Source organism: Leptodactylus fuscus, chromosome 7, assembly GCF_031893055.1.
Source record: "Leptodactylus fuscus isolate aLepFus1 chromosome 7, aLepFus1.hap2, whole genome shotgun sequence".
Taxonomy (NCBI): Eukaryota; Metazoa; Chordata; class Amphibia; order Anura; family Leptodactylidae; genus Leptodactylus; species Leptodactylus fuscus.
This window is the reverse complement of record NC_134271.1, coordinates 125176877-125199355: the sequence shown is the minus strand read 5'-3', so window position 1 is coordinate 125199355 and position 22479 is coordinate 125176877. Positions and strand designations below refer to the sequence as shown.

Here is a 22479-nt window from a genome sequence, read left to right as displayed (position 1 = left end):
TGAAGGCAATGCTCTAGTCTGTTATTTAAGGATGGGTAAGAAGTATACCTTAGGGATGGTGACAATGCTTGCAAAGCCTAATGATAAAGATTCATTGGGCACCAATAGGTTAGTCCTTCCTTAAAGAAGTTCTCCAGGAATTATGGGAACAAAGAGGACACCCAGCGACTGACCATAGTGTAGATCAGGCAGGCAGAGGTACAAGCCACGGGAATACAGACTGTGCCAACACTGTGACCAGGCAGCCCTAGAAGACAAGGCCCACTTCCTGCCACACTGCACCAAATACTCAGCTGTGAGGGCCGTCAACTTCCAAAGACTCTCTGCCCACATCCCAGACTTCACATCTGCAGACGAGAAGAAGAAACTCTACATCCTACTGGGAGAAGAAGTGGCCACTGTGCAGATCGCTGCCCAATACGTGTCCAGCTGTCACCAAATGAGGGGAAGATGAAATCTCATCACCCATTCACACCCGGACATTTCTGCCCCCCCCTCCCCCCCAATTACCCACTCCCACAAGTCCCAATGCCCCCCCTTCCCCCCGCCATACCAACCATTCCCTCTGGCACCAATAAAGCTCTTCTGACTTGTCTTAATCTCTGAATGGATGATGAGAAGAGGAAATTCTACATCCAACTGGGAGAAGAGAAGTCCACTGTGGAGGTCGCTGCCCAATAGGTGTCCACCTGCCATCAACTAAGAGGAAGATGAGACCCCAAAGACTACTATACCCCAAATCACCCACCCCCCATACCCACCATTCTCCCCCCCCCAACCCCAACTCTCCCCCCCCCCCACTTTACTTACTTTGGCAATGCCAAATATCTATTCGGACATGCCAATAAAGCTTCTTTGATTTGATCCGTATAGTGTTCACAACAGATATACAATAGTTTTAAAGAAAGGCCTGTTTGGCCCCTCACCTGGAGTCATTGTGATTTGGTCACAACCACAAAATTGGCACAAAATGGTGAGGGGTGGCAGCAACCAGTACTAGCGCCTTGTAGAAGACATCACATATTAGGAGAACCAGAAAGAAATGGACCCCAGTTGCGCTCACAGGTGAGTAGGTAGAAACAAATCCCGAGGACGAATGGAAGTGGGATGTTGACATTTAGAATTTTATTCTTATGTTTTATGTTTATTGAAGGTATTTGTCGTTGCACTTGATAAAGGTAAGGTTAATCCCCGAAACGCATTGTGCCTTGTTTATAGTTATTAAAGAGATGTTGATTCCATCCTTTGCGTCCTCTGGATTTGTTCCTACCTTGTCACCTGTGAGCGCAACTGGGGTCCATTTCTTTCTGGATTTCCAGGAATTATAGGACAGGGTGCGTTTAAAACAAAACAAAAGAAAACAGCCCTGGTCCCCTTCCATGCCAGGGATTGCTGGACCGGAGATAGTGAGGCTCACATGAGTGCCGAGCCAGTCAGTAGCCTCAGTGGTAACAGATGAGGGACCGGTTACATATCTTGGTGTCATCACCGTTCCTCATCAGTAAGCACTGACACCAGTAAACAGATTCAGCATTCATGTGAACCTCTCCACTTCCAAGACAGCGCCAGGGGTAGGTAAGTACAACTTCTTTTTTTTTGTCTTACACCCACCCTGGCCGCCCCTGAGTTTCATATAATTCCTGGAGGACCCCTTTAAGAAGAAGGTAAAGGTCCACAACTTGGTTAGATCAGTCATAATATTATGTAGGTTTCCCATGTTCCACCAATACAGCTCTGACCCAATAAGACATGGACTCAAGATTTCTGAAGGTGTCTTGTGCTTTCTGGCTCAAGATGTTAGCAATTTTGGACATTATGAGGCGAGGTCCTAGGGTCAGACTTGTTTTGTCAGCACATCCCACAGATGATCAATCGAGATATTGTAAATTTGGATGTTGAGTCATCACCTTGAACCTCAATAGATCCCTATATGTGTTTTGTAGTTTGTCAGGGTGCATTATCCTGTTGAAGAGGCCACTGCTATTAGGAAATGACATTACTATAAAGGAGTGTACATGGCCACAAACAATGCATAGGTAGGTGCCAAGATAACATCCACATGAATACCAGGACCCAAGATTTCCCAACAAACCATTGCCCACAGTATCACCCTGCTCCACTTCTCCAATGCCTTTTTCCCATAGGGCATCCTGGTACCAACTATTTCCCAGGTAAGCAATACACACTCATCTAGATAGCATCTTCTTCCATTACTCAATGGTCCACTTCTGATGCTCACATGACTGAAGGTGTTCATAGGATCAAAAGAGCTAAAAATGGACACTAGGATCAAGGTGTGACACATTTTGGGAGTTTGCGTGCCAATACTGAAATCCATGCCAGTCAGAAACTGAGATAGTATTGAGCATTAACTTGGGCTTAGAGTGGAGGAAAATGGCGTGCACCAAAACTTGCGACTTTGTCATGCCTTCTACACCAAAAAAAGTAGCGTACAAGGCATGATTAGGGTTGAGACAATCTAGAGATTTTAAAATCCGATTTCCAATCCTTTTCCAGCCGATCCCGATCGTGAAATTTGCTTGATCGCCGATCGGGATCCGATCTTTTCTGAACCCGATCACTCAACCCTAGGCATGATAAATTTAATGCCTTTCTATCATAGCCAGCATTAAACTTTTCAAAAATTTGTACAAGAGCAGCTCTTCTGAGGACCAGACCAGACAGTCTCGCCCCTGCGCATCAGTCTACCCTGGGCTACCATCTTCTTGCCAGTTCACAGTTTGTCCTTCTTTGGACCAATTTTGGTAAGTACTATCCACTGTATAGCAAGAACACCTCATAAACCCTGCCATTTTGGAAACACTCTGACCCAGTTGTCTAGCCACCAATGTTTGACCCTTGTTGGTGTCGCTCAGTTCCTTACATTTGCCCATTTTTTGCTTCCAACACATCAACCGGTCAACTTGCTGCCTATTATAAGTCACTCCTTGTCCAATATAATGATTATTGTTCAATGCACCATGATTTAATGTTTTGGCTGATCGGTGTCTATAACTATATAAATGAAACTTTTTAACATGTTATGACAAAGAGTAAGACCAACGACAAGATGGCTACAACTCGTCAGCATTGACATACCTAAAAAAAAGTAGACAAAAATAATCCTAAAACTCTCAGCCACATGTAGTATTATAAAAATAGCACCATAACAACAATAATAATCATCATAAAAATTAAAAAATATCATAAAACTTCAAAAACATATATTTAAGATCAGCATCAAAGGTCAGACCCCGAGGACTTCATTGAGGATGAGTATACCCTATAAGCACATGTCTGTATCCTTGCGTACCCTTAAACCTTAAATCTGTAGATGAGTCTGGGAATTCTTGAAAGCAATCGCTCCGCTGCATTATGATTCTGAGGACAAAATAATCAGCATTCAAAATATTTTACAGCTCTGAGGGGGATCATTTAGGAGGGGACGCAGAGGAGGAGGGTTGAGGGGGAAACACCACACACAGTCAACAACAACAAGAACATATGCTGAAGGTAATAAGAAACAAGGTTTTATGGGTGCCAGGAGAGAGGAGAGCGGAGTATGTTTGTACAACTTTAATGACGCGGTATTGTTCATTGAGCGTATATTTGTAATATATTATACGTCTAAGGAGGAAAAATGGTGTCCTCTAAGGGTTCCTGTAAGCAAATAGTAAAAACTTTAACCCTTACGCTTGCACGAAGGTCTGCATTGCACCACTTGCCTAAAAACCTGCAACAGACTGCAAATGCTACTTTCCTCTTGAACTGCCATTGCCTCCACCCTCTTCTTCTTAATTAGTCATAGCGCTCATTAGACACAGTCATGTGACCAAAAGGTGTCAGAGAATGGAATCATTACTATGATTTATTAAGGTAACAAATATTTTATGGCCCCAGTGTGTGACTCTCGTGGGACACGGCACTTTGAGATCTAGGCCTCCAAGAAGTACACTCCAATAACAAAAGAAAAGTTCCAGGCGGGCACTACACGGTGTACAAAAACCAAAAGTGTATCAATGGAGTACTTATCTGACCCTATGGGTGCTAAGATGAGCCACTCCGGGGGCATGCTAAGGATATGAGTCCCAAATATATTGAGTGAAAGAAAAAACAGTGGCGACACCCAAACCAAATGTCCGACTCTTTTATTGTAAGTATTAAAAACAGGCACAGCCGGAGACCACGGGGCAACAGCAAGGGGCCGTTTCGCTCATATGCTCTTCTACAGGCTGGAAGACGAGCATACGTGCAAAAGGGTCCGTCACTGCTGCCCCATGGTCTTCGGCATTGCTTGTTTGTGTGCTGCCACTAGGGTTGAGTGATCGGGATTGGGAAAGATCGAATTCCAATTGGTGATTGAGCAAATTTCACGATCGGGATCGGCTGGAAAATGATTGAAAATTGGATTTTGAAATCTAAAGAGCAGCTCAACCCGACTATATATAAACTATGCAATTGGGGTTGAGTGGTCGGGATCAGGAAAGTTCAGATCCTGATCAGAGATTGATCAAATTTCACGATCGGGATCGGCTGGAAAATGATTGGAAATCGAATTTTAAAATCGATCCTCAAATCTCAAGATCGGCTTGACCCTAGCTGCCACTGTTTCCTCTTGCACTCTACACTATGAACAGAGACTATGTACAACACAGGAAAAATTAACTCTATAAAAATCATGGCGGAAACAGAATTAGCAAATGAACACTCAGAGTAGATCTCCTCCAGATGGCATAACACCATAGTACCACTTATTGGAGGCATCTCTCTGATACGTCAATATCCAACTTTTTAACAAGTCTTGCAGGATAATTAAGGTTACACTACATGTTAGTCAAGCATTGGGTTGCTAGCTTAAGTTGGGTAGTGGGTTATCTTCCTTGAGAAGAGTGCCGAAGTGAGGTTTCTTGGGCCCCTCAGATATAATGATTAAAGAAGGACCCAGGAAATAGATCTTAGTAGCCTTCCAGTTTAGCTGTCTCCATTTGGACCATTATTGGGTTGAACCTGGGCCCACTGGAGGATCCTCTGATACTCTGGAGGGCCAGTCTGACACTACTTGAGAAAAAGGTAAGGTAAGGTAAGAAAGGATCAGGCATGCTGTCCTAATTCCAATTCCTAATTCTAATTGCTAAATCCAATTGCCTGATCATTCTCTCCCGTAATATCTGGTGTCAGGGAAGAGTTGGGATGTCCACCATGTACATCAGATAGTTGGCCTAAATGCTATCTAATGTTTAAGGTCACACCAGAAACCCATCTTCACTAGGTGGCCCTAGACCGACAGTTTTGTTTTTTTTTCTGGAGGAGAGCTAATTTCGTACTATTTTTCCCATGATGCTTTGCTTGTAAATCGACACTTTAACTGGATCGAGTACCCAATGATTTAGAACACCTCAGGTATAACAATGCCTGGGCTCTCTTCTGTCTCACCTGTGATTCACTTACAACTTCTGGAAGCTCATCGTTCTGAAGAATATCAGTCTTGATGGTATCAAGAGCACCCATAATCCAACCATGCTGCCTCCGTATCTGTTTCTGCAGCTCCTTCCATTGTGTCGTAATCATCTGCAGCATTTCTTGGAACCCTGTATACAAGGGACAAACATGATCATGAGATACAAGTTGTATATGACAGCCCGACCGTGTATTGTATGTTGGCACCATACAGCACAGGTGCTCAGGTTTTCAACACAGCCTGTATTGCTCACGGGTCATAAATATCTTGATCATATGGGGGATATTTAGTAAGGTAAATGCAATTAAAAATGGTGTTTACTTTGAATGGCTATTTACTCCAAACAGCTGTGCCCACTTACTAAACATCTGCAGCAATGCCAGGATTGTTAGCGCCACCACAAAGGTGGAGGACACTTTCACCTCTACAGAGGCTTACAGCTGGTGCACGCTGCCTGACATAGTCCATTAAGAAGGTTGTAAATCAGTTGTAAATAACTACCAGTGACAAAATGTGTCGGCATATGTAAGAAGCCAAGACTGTTTTGTTTCCTGCCAGCAATTCCCACAGCACAAAAAGGGTGCCCTCCAGCCTCATGAAGGTAAGAGCTTTCTGCATTCTCGAAAGTGGACTGTATGTGCGGCAAAAATGAAGGCCAAATTTACACCTGTGTTTTCCTGCCAAACTTTTCAGGGTAGTAATGGTTTTCATTATGGACCTGACCATGTATGGAGCCTTATTGACAAAGCTCCACAGGAAGAATGTATGTATCAGAAGGAAGAAAACTGTATCACTAGTGCCACCTATCAGAGGTAACTACCCTGTAAGTCAATGTTCGATCTGTTAATCAGCCTTGCAACATAACTAACTAGGATATTAACCAAGTCAGATGCACATTTATAGAGAGAAACAGGGTACTTGCCATGTGTCTGTACAGAGCAGAGTATAAGATGGTTGAACGAGATGTTTTTTTTGGGGGGGAGGCAGGGGTTCTGGTTCTTATTAAGGAGACCTATAATGTTAAACTGGCTTTTGGATGGCTATGATGCGGCTGTATGATGGATGATGGGATTGTTTGTACGAAAGATCCCACCATACATATTAATAACTTAAGGAGGAATTTTCATGTCCTCGGGCACATGTGGTCTTATATACTGCTAGAAAGCCAACAGTGCACTGAATTCAGCACACTATCGTCTTTCCCGTTATGTACCCCTGGAGAATGTTATAATGGCAATGATCTCAGCTCACTGTCAGAAGGGCGTTCCTGACAGTCTAGCTGGACTGTGAGGAACGCCTGTCCTGACAGTACTCGTCCATAGCTCTGTACTGTCAGATGGGGCGTTCCTTACCGCCCAGCCATGACACTAAGCTGTGTATATGTGCGGCAAAAATGGCACTGATATCTCTTGCTCTGGGCACATAACGGGAAAGCTGACAGTGCGCTGAATTCAGGAGGCTTTCTAGTGGTGTATAAAACCATATGTGCAGGAGAGTATGAAAAGTCCCCTTTAAGTACCAGATCAAGGGCCAGTTTAGTTGCTAACAAAAACAAATGCAGTAGGTCTCTGCAGGTTGGCTGATGATCGATCAATAGTGGCCGATGATACCAAGCACTGATACTTTCAGCCAAGCATGGATCTTTCAAGTCTCTTGTTGGTTGTCCTATGTTAATGACTGATCGTTTGATAAAATAGCTGAAATTGGCCATTAAATTCAGTGAAAATCTAATGTGTGTGGTTGGTCTAAACTAGGTGCCCAACCATCTAGCCATCTGACTACCTATATTGTATAGTCATGTAAAACAGGGCATTAGGAGAGAAGACCTTAGTTGTCACTAGTTTTAATAGTGTTCTATTGTCTGTTGTGTATTTATTAGTGTAGTGTAGTCATTTATATCACTAATAGAAGAATATAGGGTATATAAATATTTCAATGGGAACTCTTCATGGACACCTATATCACTGACATGACTAACTGAACAACATAAAGGGGTCATGTCTTAAGGCGCTACATAGTATGGTCTTAATTTGAGGAGTAAAATGCCCCAAATATATTAAGAGGTACACACCTCCTAAAGGGGTTATGCTATGAAAGTATTTACCTTCTATATAAAGGATAGAGGATTAATATCTGATTGGTGGGGGTCTGACCACTGACACTGAATATTCATATCTTATGGCATGGATGCCAATGGACATATCGAATGAGCCTAAACAAGATGCCTAGCTAACGGCACCCATTGAAGACAATGGGAGGCTTTTTTCAGTGCTGAAATTTCAGAGCCAATTAAAGTACCATTTTCCTTTGTGTGAATGGACCCTTAGGTGGCATTCACACCGAGTAAAGTGGCGATGATTCTGCCACGATAACTCGCGGCTGAATCAGCGCTTATAAAAAGCCTCCCATTGATTTCAATGTGTTCCACACGGAAAACGGAACCCATTGAAGTCAATGGGAGTCTTTTTATCAGCGCCGATTCTGCCGGGAGTTATCGGGGCAGAATCAGCGCCACTTTCCTCAGTGTGTATGAACCCTTAGGGGTATATGTGACACGGCTGCGAAATACTGATCTAGATGTGGCAGATTTAGTGAATCAGGTTCCGGGCTCCAGGGTGGCTAGTATCCCCCAAACCACCCATCATGGTGTTACTACACAGTGACCATTGGGGGTACTCAATTGGAACTCTTTTCACGCGGGGGTGCTTGGCTTGGTTGAAAACCACTGATATAAAGTGTATGGCCAGCTATAGAGAAATGCCTGAAATATAATCCCAGCAGGCCGGTGAATGAAATGGCGACTACGCAGGGTCATATATACAAGACTGAACTTTCAATCTCAATTCTAAGCTTTACAGATCAGTCGTGTCTTTACCAGAAGCTTTTGTAAAGGATTTATCAGCAGCTATATTGTATGCATGACTCGGGGGCAATATGTGTATATAACAATCTTTGGCATACTAGGTGGAGGTCTCCGTGTTAATGTAAATTTTAATAATACATCAGAAGTCAGCTTGTTATTTACCGACGCACAGTATGATACTCAGCGTCACTGTGTGCCTTCCCTGTAACTCATTACTATTTCATGCAGAATTTCATGCTTCAGTAACAAGTCACAGCTGGGAGTCTCACTGCATACAAAGGGCAGGCTGTGCCATCTTTACCCTCTCAGATAGCCACTGACAGATGCTGCCCTCTATAGGAATAAACTTGGAACTAGAAACGTGGGTGGCCAGGGGTCAGTTAGACATTTGCTGGCACAATAATGATTGGAAAATGATCTATACATTCTAGAAAGGTAATAGAGATTTCTACAAAAGTTCTGCCTATTGTCATCTCCTTTATATGTTATTACATGATCCAAGAAGCTGAAACATTGACTCTGCCTAACTCTAGTATAGCAGATACATATACACTATACACATCGTTGCCTTTCTCCCTAGTTGTGATATTGTAATGTCTGCTGCATTCTTGTTGTGTCTCTAGTAGAAGAATATAAAATAGAAAGGGTATATATAAATATAATACACAACAGTGGAGAGTCTTCATGGTCACCTATATCATTGACATAACTAACTGAACAACACAAAGGGGTCATTTATTAAGGCGCTCTTAGTATGGGGTTAATCTGAAGTGTTCTGGAGTAAGAAGTGCCGCATGTATTAAGAGGCACACACCACTTAAAGGGGTTGTCCCATAACAAGGATCCTATCTATACTGCTTTTTAATGTGGATTTAAGACTTTTCCTAAATACACTGCTTCAGCAAAACTGCTTTGTTTGGCCGCTATCTTAATTTATTCACTTCATTGTTGACACAGCGTTTCTATGGCCCTTGGGAGTATCTGCTCATTTCCCAAGTGACGTAGCTGCCTGCTCTCAGGGGGGAGGGAGGAAGGGCTAAGTGCACGGGAGCGAGCACTTAGCTGTAGCTGTTCCTGTGTCTGCATCACACATGTGACCTAGCTTCCTGCTCTCAGATAAAGGAGGGGGGGAAATGAGTGTTGCTTTCTTATATAAAACAGTCTAAATCCTAGTGGACCAGGTCCCTCTGCTCACTAGGATTTAGCTTTCTTATATAGAGCAGGCTAAAAGCTAGCGGGCAGAAGGACCTGGTCCCTTAGCCCACTAGGATTTAGCCGACTCTATATAGAACAAGCTAAATCCAAGTGTTATTGGACCTTTGATGACATCACAGGCCCTTCAGTCGTTCCATAGGATCACGCTATGTGGTGGGCGGAGCTACACACTAATTTGGGGCGGAGCTAAACTGGAGGTAGTCGGACAGTGTGGCTTTGCATATGAAACCCCGCCCACCAATTGACGTCGAAAACCAGGAAGAAAGAAGTTTTTGCAGCAGCGAAGACTGGTGAGCAAGGGACATGGGAATATACCTTTAAAGGATAATGTCATATCCTTAGGACTGAGGATAAGCAACTGATCAGTGGGGGTCTGACCACAGAGACCGCCACTGATTCCAAGAGTATTGGGTCCTTTCCCCTTGCTGCCCATCCAAACTAATATATATCTGTCAATTTAATGGGAGCGCCAAAGTACAGTACTCGGCTATCTCTGGTATTCCCATTGAAGTGAATGGGCGTGCCCACCCCTATGATACTGATGACCTATTTTAAAGGCTAGGCCATCAATACCTTTAGTCTGGAAACCCCTTTAAGTTCTTGGGTTGGCTATCTACTTAAAGGTAGGGTGGCCATATTTGTTTTTTCAAGACTTACTACTGACTACTTAAAAAAAAGAATTGGCTCAATGTATTACCAGAAAATAACCTATATTTGATGTTTTTTTCACTCTATATTACTATAATCCTAAAAACCCTGCAGTTTTGACTCTGACCACTGCAGCTGTCAGTTCACTTATCAGCAGGCTAATGGTCCGAGCTATCATGTGTATGTAGATAAGACAAAATCTACCAGTCCCAATAGGTGATTTCACATCTTATGTACACCTCTCTCTGCATAGGTCACAATATATACATAGAAAACTGTCCCATGGAAGATAATAGGGTTGGCTCCAGATCATTGTGCCCATGGTCCAAGTCTGGAAGACAGGAAGTGATAGACTATTTTAGGATTACGCTAAATTCCCACATGGCTTCGGGTTTCTGTTCTTTGGATCCGCTTGGGGACCTGAGAATAAGAAATCCAATCCGCTTAAAAAGCAGTTACACGCGGACCCCCAAATGGGCTCTAGAGAACTTACATATAGGATAGATGTCATGAGAACGGTATAAGACCAGGACAAAGTTTTCACCTATTGCCATAGATTGCCTGAGAGGCGGCAGTCATGATTCCTCCTAGAGAGTATTGATATAACTACGGTATATACTCCCCCCATTCCCAGCTGCCAAGGCCGTGCTTGCTAAGTTGTTTTGCTTGCATAATTTCTGTTGCCTCTTTTATTTGTTATGCTAATGTATTCTCTTTTTATTTTCTATTATTTTATCCTCCCCTCCAGCTTCCATTTCAATATTCCTTCTTCCCCTTCACCGATGTAAAACCTTCAGATGATGGAAATAAACCCCCAAACCTGAAGAGGTTCTTTTTGATTTTGCATACTCTATATGTTATAGGAATCCTTTAACTCTTAATGTCATAGGTAATATTTTCTGCTTTTTATTAGGTTTTGAAGTCTTAGATTGATTTCTTTGGCATGTAGAATAATAAGTATGATATTACCCTGACTGTGCTCAGGGCTGATATAGCGTATCATTAGGTATAGGAGAATATGGGGTTAGTATAACCTATGTGGGAAACATGTAATGAATTTAATGTCATTCTATTAAAGGGGTTGGCCAACATATTTTTTTTTCTACAAAGGGACATAAATAATTAGAAAAAATAAAATAGATATTACTGACTCTGCGGCCATGCTGATGCTTACTGGGCCCCCCTTGATCTCTACTTCCTGGATCTGTCACTACAAACAGGAAATGCTTGCTCAGCCAATCACTGACTGAGGTAGGTCACCATGATGGTCAGTGATTGGCTGAGTAGGCATGGAGCAACTGGAGACTCTACACCATAAAAACACATGGACCACTAAAACAATGGACACCAGTGGTGCCCAACGGACCCCATTGACTATAATGGGATATGTCGGGGGTCTTTTCTTATGAACTGAAATTGCTGGACGATAAAGTCATCCGACACAGCTTAAGTGTCAGAATAGCAGTAGAACCTGGTGAGATGAAATATGTTTCAATTTATTTTATTTTATTTTACTTTTAGCCATTCTGTCTCTTTATGAAAAATCTAAGTATGTAAATTGTTACTGGGTATGACATGAGCACACAAAGTCATTAGTAAATAGCCCGTAACAAGATAAGATAAGATAAGATAATCCTTTAATAGTCCCACAGTGGGGAAATTTCAGTAATGATCAAAAGTTTTCGGCAGGTGTAGGGAAAATGCTGCAAAGTGAGAACACTTTGAAAAATAGAAGTGGAAAACTGCCTCTCTAGTGCCACCTATAGGTAGTCATAAGGAAGGCTTGAAACATGACCAGGGATTTTAGCCAACCCTAGTCCTACAGTCCAAGATTTTGTTCTGGGTTGGACGTTGACTTACAAGATAACAACCTATAGGTGGCCCTAGAGATGTAGCATTCTTCCTTCTGGAGGAGAGCTCATTTCCATACGTTTTTCCATAGATCATTCCAGTACCCCCCAGAGCTCGAATTGTCTAGTGCCGAACCACTTTTTGCAGACAATTTATTGCTAAAGCCAAATCATTTTCGCCTTCCTAGGGGAGCAGAAATCTCAACCACTGCTTACCTGACTCTATCTAAGAAAAGTGCAGCGGGATCTAAGGTCTTAAATATTACAGGATAGAACAACCTGCTGAAAAGGAAGATCCCCAGTGTGCAAATAGGTCATTTATTTTATGGGGTTTTTTGTTGTTATTTTAGTGCAATATTACATTTTCTTTTAGATGTTTACGAATGTAGTTATTAGGTATGTTTTCTGTCCCGATGACTTTTTGCTAATTATTTTTATATTACATATTTCCCATTCGCTAACCACCTCTCTTTGGGGCTTCTTTGCCTCATTAAATGTGTCTTTTTGTTGGTTCGGCTAGAGACGCGAGCGCAGGAGATGTTACACACATTGTCAAATGATCCGACTGTAGCATATACAAAGGACTTAATACTCTCTGTGTGGCTTCAATAACTCTCTCCTGCAGTTCCAGATCATTGTCCCAAATGTCTTTTTCACAGGCATAGAGGTCTTTCAACATTGTTTTGTTCTGCTTGCACATTATAGGATTCGGAGTAGAGATGTAAGCTTATCTCTGCTGAATTACCGTCGGCTCCCTTGATATTTGCGGCAGATAAGTGCGTTGCTAAAAAGAGTTAAGACTTATTTCTTCTATTTTCTCGTGGCGTATTATTTATGTGTTTTCTTATAACGGTGAATTCACACGAGACGGAATAGTTTTAGAAATTTCTGAAACCGCCCGATTGATCTGAATGGGGCTTGCGGAATACTGTTTCCTCAACCTTATTCAGGTGAATGCATCTGATTTTTAGTTGCAAAAATTTTCGCAACAAATATATAGCCCATAATATCCTACAGGTAGGGTTGAGCCGATCTTGACTTTTCAGGATCTATTTTAAAATCCGATTTCAGATCATTTTTCATTCGAACCCGATCTCGATCCCAATTCCGATCCCAATGCAAGTCAATGGGATTTTTTTATTAATCGGAGATCGGATTTTAAAAGCAATCCTATTCACTATACAGCATGGAATCTAACAATTGAACGCTTTAATTGTTAGAATCCACGCTGTGTAGTGAATCACTAAGTAGCCAGAGGATTTTTTTTTAATCCTCTGGCTACTTAGTCCCCCCTTGTGTCCACTTACTTGCAGAGATGGCTGCTCCGGTGCCCGGTGTTCTTCTTTGCCTCGCTGCCACTCCACGCTGCTCTTCTCGCTGCCCCCTGCCTCCCAGATTAGGAGAGTGTGAGCGGGTTAGAAGAGTGTGGGCGGGTACTGGGAGGGGAGATGTCACGTCTCCCCGCCCAGTACCCGCCCACACTCTCCTAAGCCACAAGCCCCGCCTTCCTAGCTCTTTAAACACTAACCTGGGAGGTGGCGGCAGCGAGGCGAGGAGCAGCGTGGAGCGGCAGCGAGGCGAAGAAGGAGAACATCGGGCACCGGAGCAGCCATCTCTGGAGGTAAGTAGCTACTAGAGATGTTAGTTTAGTCTCCCATTAGAATGAATGAAGGCAGCCGGCGCGCAGGGATTAAGGCTGTGTGCCGGCTGCTTCCATTCAATCCTATGGAACTGCAGTGGAGCCTTCACACTGAGTATACACTCCACTCAGAATGAGCAGAGCGTATACTCAGTGTGAAGGCTAAGCAAAGCATTGTGAGAAATAGTACCGATCTCGATCCCACCTAAAAAGATCGCTCAACCCTACCTACAGATCTTCCATATGTGATCTAACATACCATGGTTCAGGTATACAAGGATTACATTCCTGTATAATATGACCTCCATTACCTGGTCTGTGAGACACCAGCACTTCCATTAGTCGGTGACCTTCTTCCAGAACTGCGTCCTTGAGTGAGCAGTGGCCATCCACACTCTGCTTAAAGTTCTACAAGAGATCAAGGAAGACCTGTCATATTATCCTGGAGTCATGCTGACTACAACATAGACTAAACATATTGTCGTAACTCCTAACCCTCCCAGAGTCAGCGGGACAGTTCCCGTTTTCTGGTGCCATCCCGGGACAGCTTCATCAACAACAATTACAGGACCATGTTGGTAGAGCAACTGCAGTGTATAAGAAACATCTCCTTCAGCAAACCTGAAATATTTTTAATGCAGAATATTACAGACCATATTATGGTTGCCGCAAAGCATCCTGCACATTTCTGTGGACAGGACTTAGAGCTTTAGGTTTGGTTCAGTACAAGCACAAGCTCCTGGGAATTGCATGTAAAACATATATTCAGCACAACAATAGGAAGTTTTTCATCAAGGTCTACACTGGAACAATATAAAAAATCCACGCTCTAAATATGGATGCAATGTATAGTGTATATATACGTGTGTGTGTGTGTGTGTGTGTGTGTGTGTGTGTGTGTGCCACAGAGTGTATTTCTGTATGCATGTTTATCAGGAAAGTATATGCATGTTTATTAGTTTGAATGCAGGTAGATATACATGTAGACTTATATACCTAGATCATATGTGTCATATATTAAATGTATAGTAAGAACCTCATGTTCATATTTGTAGCTGTCCTTGTGTATGTGTCACAGTGTGTATGTATTTGTGTCACAATGTATAAATGTATGAATGAATGTTTTTATAGATTAAGGGTATATATGTGTCACAGTATGCATAGGAGTATGAACCAGGGGCAGATATGCCATTGGTGCAACCTATTCAACTGCACAGGGGTCCAGTAGGTCAGGGGGCCCAGTTTTTTCTACTGTGTATTAAGCTAATAAACATCCTGGCCAATGATTGTCCGTGGGTTGTTAGAGAGATGAAAGTGGGTAAGGAGGAGTGATCCCTGCTTCTGTGCTGGAGCTCTCAACTGGTATGACTGGTTGTATATATGTGTGTTGTGATTTAGGGCTCATTCACATCTGCGCCCGGGGTCTCCGTTATGCAGGTTTCCGTTTCCTGCACAAAGCTGGGCAGGAAACGGAAACCTGCAGTCATTTTTCAAACCCATTCAAATGAATGGGCTTGAAAAGTGTCCGACCGTGAGCGCCGGTGAGCGTTTTGTGCTCTCTGCAGCAAAACCGTTTTTTTTTTTTTTTTTAACCGGACACAAAGTCAGACATGCAGGTCTTTGTGTCTGGTTAAAAAAAAAATGGTTTCACCATGGAGAGAATTACACACTCATGGCCGGACACGGTCTGACAGGTTTCCATCTTCTGTCTGCAGAAGACGGAAACCTGACAAAGGAGACCGGGCGCAGATGTGAGCCCAGCGTTATGTGTTACGTACTCATATATCATGCAAGTGTATATGTTCATGTTCATTTCCTGGGGGAACAAAGAATAGGTCGAAATGCCTATATTCACACATTTGTACCGATTCTTGGCTTTGTTGCATCCATGTGGCTTCTGCAACCTGTCAAAATGTAAAGCCTGCTCTACTTTTTAACAGATCACAGACAGTGTTCAGTCCTGAACTTCAATAATGTAAAAATTTAAAAGAAAATCAAGATTTTGTGTAAAACTTTACAACAATACAGACAATGCATATGTAATAACTTTTTGGTTTCTCGCCTCACCAAGTGTGTATGAAGATACAGCTGTAGGGCCTCGGTTTCCGGCTGAGGAGGAGTCCAGTTCTCAGTGGCTTCCATGGCGTCTTGCAACCAGCGGATAAATTTATCAAGCTTAGATACAAAGCCCTAAGATGTAAAATAAATAGACAAATAATTGGTAATGGAAAATAAAAATAATCACACATACACACGCACAAAACAATAGTGCCCTCTGCTGGAATGTTTGGGAACAGGTACAGAAACTCTTTGTATACTATGTAGTATAGGAACGTCTCTTTTTCTAATGACTCACTTATAGCTCAGAATTGCCCGGGTCCTAAGGGGGAGTTTATGCTACCACTACTAATGTCCGTTGCTGTCTTCCTTCATAGGATAACAGCAATGGACATCAAACTGTCACAAAGAATGGTCACATACTGATTCTGATCCCATTGACACTAATATAAACAGCTAATTTCCATCATGTTTGTTTATTTTTATAAAGTCCTGCATACATCAGTCTATGATCGGTCTCTGTGACAGTTTAATGTCCGTTGCTGTCATCCTATGATGGAAGACAGCAACAGACATTAATAACGGTAGAGTCAGTCCTAATATATATTTAGTTATACATTATATTCAATTTAACCATTCAGTTCATGAATTCTAAACCTAAAGAGCAGATTCACACACATAATATAATACAATATAATATAAACACTTGGACATAATCTTTTTCCTTTTTTTCTCATTACAGTTGTGGGTGAGGAGAAAAGTTTCTCGAATCTCTATATATAATTTATAACAATTTTTTAAATAAAATTTTTGCACTGGTTCTGCATAACTGAGAAGTAGTGTTGTTTAGGAAAGGGATAAGAATTTCTCTTTGCTTCTGTAGTTGATCTAATATCAGGGGATCACAGATAGATCTTAAAAGGAACCCAGCATCAGCGCTGCACCTCCCATGAGGCGACCTGAAGCGACCGCTTCAGGCGGCACGATGTCGGGCATTTTTGCTGACCTAAGCCAGTCTAGGACAAGCTGTCCTGGACTGGCTTAGCGTCACCGTCTCGGCAGCCCGTCACGGGAAGTGAGCGGTGGATTGGGGAGGCCCTGTGGACGCAGCGCTGCTCCATTGGCCTCCCCTCACGCTCAGGCAGAGAGAAGGTCCTCTCCATGCTTGCTAACGCCGCCCCTTCGCTCCACCCAGCCCCCTCCTCCCGGGGGGGAAGGTGGCTTTCTGTCGTCCGCCTCAGGCGGCATAAAAGCTAGGTTCACCCCTGCCCAGCATATCAACCCAGCCTGCAAATAGATAGGACAGGGTCACCAGAATCAAATGGTGTATTCTCCTTGTGAATCGCTGTTTCAAGATAACACTCTTTTGTCAATATGCAAATAAGCTCTTTAGAGCAACAAGGGTGTTGCCATTGCTCTTAAGAGCTTATATGCATACTGACAAAAATAGCGATATCTCGATAACAAAGGCACCGATTCACAAGGGGGAAACAACATTCGATTCCGGTAACCTATCTAACTCCATGACTACCTACAGTCCCTGTAAGCAGTCTGTGTAGTGAAAAACCATATGTCTAATTTTTTTTCTAGAAGGTAGCAGAAAACGGAGCCACGTTATTTTAGTATGAAGAAGTAGAATCAAAATTCCAGGTGAATTTTCTTATTGTTCCTGTCTATGTGACCTTAACCAGAAAAATGGAAAAAGTTGCAAACACCTCAACTACAAAAGACATCTCAAAGTATTGTATTGCGGCACTTTGCAGTTCTACCATTTCCTAACTCTAAAAATGTCAGCCGGAAACAGAGGGCTATTTGGCTGTAAAATTACCAGCAATAAATCTGGGGCCTTCGCATTGTACTTCATGAAGATCTTTTCTGTCTGAACTTTGATTTTGACTGGCAATAAAAATATGTTGGAGGCAGTCATGCACCAAAAACAGTCTGTGCATATAAATATTATCCTTCAGCTAGAGCACAGGAGCTCATCTGTCCTTTACAGTTTGGTTCCCTTCACTTAAAGGGGTTGTCTACTTTAAAAAACTCAATGTTATACACCCTGTTTGGGGGGAGAACATTTTGGTAATACGAGTAATTAGCCTATTTCTCTTCTGTACACTTTTGATCTGCCAGTATGTAGGGCTCAACCCTTTTTCCCAAGATGGGATGATCACTAAAAATGGCTATATTTCGGTTATATATTAACTAGAAATTTGGGCTTTATTTAGTTACTTATTCTTTATTTTAAAAAAAAAATCACATTCCTGTGTTTTTAACTAGTAATGTCTCTGTTTCTTTATACCTAGCGTTGAATCTCAGTTTCACGTGACACCAATTCTCTAGGTAGTATACAACCAGAGATATGGCCATTTGAAGTGACATCCCCTATTTGGCAAATTCTACAGCTCAATGAACTGCATTGAGTACACGTGTATTGGACAGAGTGTCCTTGGAAGTGCTTAATTGCAGCATTGCTAGTGGTAACATTACAGACTGTTTTCTATTAAAAGGAAGTTAGATAGGTTAATAAAGTATATTACAGAATTGTTCGCTAAACTCCATTCGACACAATAGGAAAAATAAAAACAAATGAAAACCGGAAGTAACACCTTACAGGTAACAGATATGAACTTCTTCACATTTCATCTTGGTTCGATATTTCTCAACATGATTGGCATTCATCACTGTCTGACATTGTGAATAACAAAAAAGTTTTTACAGTATTTTTCAAAGTTGGAAATTTCATCCCACTTATCTCAAGATATATTGAACCAAAAGAAAGTAAGGAAGGTCATGTCTGTCACCTGTAAAGTGCAACTTCCATTTTTTTCTTAATGTGTCGAGGAAAGTTTGGCGAACTATTTTGTAATATAATTTAATAACCTATCTAACTTCCTTTTGATAGAAAACAGAGGGTAAATTTCCCACTAGCAATGCAATTCCAGGATTTCTCTAAGGTCACCTATGGGCAGCTACCCTGTAAGTCAGTGCATGACCCATTAAAGAGCCTTAGCCAGGCCGCAGAACAGTATTTCCCCTTTTCTAGTACATATAGCCAGCCATTATACAGTTAGCACCCAACTCTATACTGACAAATGGCAAGTAGAGGCTGGTTTGGCTAAAAAACAAAAAGTCTTCCTTTGCATTGCAGTGCATTTTTTTCCTGCTACCTAAAAAAATTAGCAAACTCAAAAAAATCTGTCACTTCCTCCCATTGAAATGAATGGTAGGCAGGTTTTAGGATTTTTTAAAAAAATTTTAAAGCAGAGTTTTAGATATTTACTGCCTCCAAATCTGCTCCACAAACCGTGGCCACCCTGTAACTCGCTTTTCTTCTTTCAGGAGGATAACTCATTTGCCTATATTTTCCCAGGGAACATCGCGTATAAGACTGGCAGTCTCCACAAGGAGAAAGATTCCCCCTGGGGAACGCTAGTTTCCGAAAACATTTTTAATGATTCATATTCTGACCAATGTTAGATCCTACCACCAAACCTAAGGTCAAGAAAGATAGAAAAAAAAAAAGTCTGCCTTGGCCTTCAGAAGAATCCTTGGTCAGAGAGAGAGTCCTTGAAGACAGGTAGAGAAATGATGGGCTGTATGTCGATAAATATTAATCCGGCCATACAATTACCACCACCACTCGGTATATGCAGACAAGTGCTATTGTTTTACATATGGAGTCAGGTCCTAGGTTGACAGAACAGGGCACATTAGTAATTTATGAGGTTTTTCTTGTGGAGCGAACCTCCTGAATATGTTCTTGTTGTTTTTAAACAGCTCTGCTTCTTTGAGGATCTCGGAATAAATATAAGTGCGGTTGTGGGCAGTACAAAGCTAATTACCCAAGTGTTAAGAAACATTGCTAATATGTTCCCTCATGCACTTGATTGATTCCAAAAGCCGTCAGTAATAGTCCCTCAGATATTACTAAAAGCTCAACAAATTTGTTTTCCAAATGTGTCTGTGCTCGAAACGAAATCAAATTCTGACCCGTTCTACCAGAAAACGAAGCCATACAAAATAGTTTTAGGCAAGAAAAAAAAAAAATCAGACCATGATTTTTCAGCAGGACACATGGGCCCTTGTTATCTTCCACATAAGCATCTGATATCCTTGTTTTGCATATATTATTATGTGTGCATATATTATATGTTGTGTTCAGTCAAGGTTGAGGTCAACATCATCCATATGTCTAATACATATCATCGACTACTCATAGAGGTCAAAGATGTTACATGGACAACACCCATTTTTGTAAAGGCATTATTAAAACATTGGATGGCTTACTATCTAATGGACAACCAGCGGAATAGGTTATTTTATATGTTTGGAGCCTCGTTGGTATGATATGATGATTGATAAAGTGGCACTAAAAACCCACAGCTGGTCTCATCTGGGCACCCAGGTTGCCATTATTCTAGACAATTTATCAAGAAAATCATGAATGGCTGACATTTTAAAGGACACACTAGAAATCCATAATAAAACATATACATGATAAACGATATATAGTAAATGGTCACTAACTTTCAGACAGCTTCACAATGAATGGAAGGAGGAGGGACTGTTCTCTCATCACATAGTGAATGGAGAGGGGAGGGCCTGATTCTCCTCATATCTGAAAACTGTTTTCTCTGTACAATGGACTGAACATTCTGCACATCTCACAGCTTACAATGTAAGAAAAGTCTTCTAAGCACGTATATCAACTTCTGGCTTCTTTGTGTGATTACAAATGGGTTATTCAGACAGAAAGCAATTTTCCTGCCTGTGCTCATATATTGCTCTTTTCCTGTGTCAATGATATTTTAGCTGCATAATGCCTGCATGTATTTGCCCTATATTTGCAGTTCAGGGTTTCTAGATCTCTTATATTATGTTGACTTGGGCTTTTATGAGCTATTTGTTTGATATTGTACTGTTACTCAATTACATGCAAACAAACCAGAAGTAGTTATAGATAATGGATAGAAGAAGGGGGGGGGGACTTCTCCTAAATGTACATGAGACAAAATGTAAAATATGCTACAGTCATAATGGGGATACTAGCAGAGTAAAAACTGATAGGACATCCTATATGAAGGCTTGTACAGACATGGAGCAGACTGCTGAGCAGAGCATTTAATGAAGACTAGGATAAGAGCAGTTACTGAGAACTATAAACTCCTGACAATTGTATTCATAGCAATCTGTAACAGTTACTCCAACATAAAAAAAATCATAGACATATTAAAGGGGTTGTTTGGGATTTTTTTAAAAAATTTGCTCAAGTGTTGAGAATGTCATACAATGAAACCAATAGCAGAGCAATAGCCAGGCTTTCATTCACCTGTAGCAAAGGCTCAATTCACTACCCCTAGTCTGTATCTAAATTCATAAAAGTGGCCTGTTGGCACCCCCATAACAAGCAGCATCCAGTGCACATGCCACAATTGCCCTGCCCTAGCTACACCCCTGCCAATAATCACCTGTTCAACCCACATTGCCCCACTGCCACTCTTCCAAGGTTCACTAGTTCATCCCACATTGCCCCAGTGCCACTCTTCCCTGGTTTACCTGTTCATCCCACATTTCCCCAGTGCCACTCTTCCAAGGTTCACTTGTTCATCCCACATTTCCCCAGTGGCACTCTTCTATGGTTTACCTGTTCATCCCACATTGCCCCAGTGCCACTCTTCCATGGTTTACTTGCTCACCTCACATTTCCCCAGTGCCACTCTTCCAAGGTTCACTTGTTCATTCCACATTTCCCCAGTGCCACTCTTCCATGGTTTTACCTGCTCACCCCACATTGCCCCAGTGCCACTCTTCCATGGTTTACCTGCTCACCCCACATTGCCGCAGTGCCACTCTTCCATGGTTTACCTGTTCACCCCACATTGCCCCAGTGCCACTCTTCCATGGTTTTACCTGCTCACCCCACATTGCCCCAGTGCCACTCTTCCATGGTTTACCTGCTCACCCCACATTGCCCCAGTGCCACTCTTCCATGGTTTACCTGTTCACCCCACATTTCCACAGTGCTACTCTTCCAAGGTTCACTTGTTCATCCCACATTTCCCCAGTGCCCCAGTGGTTTTACCTGCTCACCCCACATTGCCCCAGTGCCACTCTTCCATGGTTTACCTGCTCACCCCACATTTCCCCAGTGCCACTCTTCCAAGGTTCACTTGTTCATCCCGCATTTCCCCAGTGCCACTCTTCCATGGTTCGAATGATGTTCCATACAGGAGTACCTGACCACTGCAGCCAATCACTGGCCTTGGTAGTTCATTGCTATCATACTATGATGGTAATGTGTACTCACCCTGGCAATGTGTATCTGATGTTTAAGATAGATAAGCTAATAAGGCTATGTTCATGCTTGTCAATTGTCAGATTTAGAATGGTGTCCTTTGGGTTCCTGCATGGTGTCTGTATTATCTGTTGAACTGAGCTTTCAAAGTATGTGTGAACACAGCCTTAGAGGCAATAGTGCCCAGGTCCCTAACTGTATTCACTATATACCGCCACATTTCATGCTTAGGGAACATGTGGAATGAGCGTAATATTTAGTAGCGATACACAATAGTAAGTCAGTTTTACATCATGTAATATACACTCATTTCAAGACTAAATATATCTAAAAATCTGTTCAATCTGTCTTCAAAAAAGATGTAAAAGCCTCATTAAGAGTAAAAATGCTGGTTTTAGGAACCTGAGCCAGTGTGAAGTACTGTGTAAGCATTAAAGAGACGCAAGGGTTTAA

The 22479-nt window shown here is 42.0% G+C and overlaps 1 protein-coding gene across 1 annotated transcript in view; it reads right to left on the bottom strand.

The window, feature by feature from the left end:
- The window catches only part of AKAP6 (A-kinase anchoring protein 6), a 175902-nt gene that overhangs the window by 91652 nt on the left and 61771 nt on the right, over positions 1-22479 (bottom strand). Inside the window, exons 5-7 of the mRNA XM_075282957.1 lie at positions 15741-15863; positions 13985-14081; positions 5434-5588 (exon numbers count right to left, since the gene is read on the bottom strand). Of these exons, the coding sequence (XP_075139058.1) occupies positions 5434-5588; positions 13985-14081; positions 15741-15863 (375 nt within the window). The remainder of the gene's footprint in view (positions 1-5433; positions 5589-13984; positions 14082-15740; positions 15864-22479) is intronic.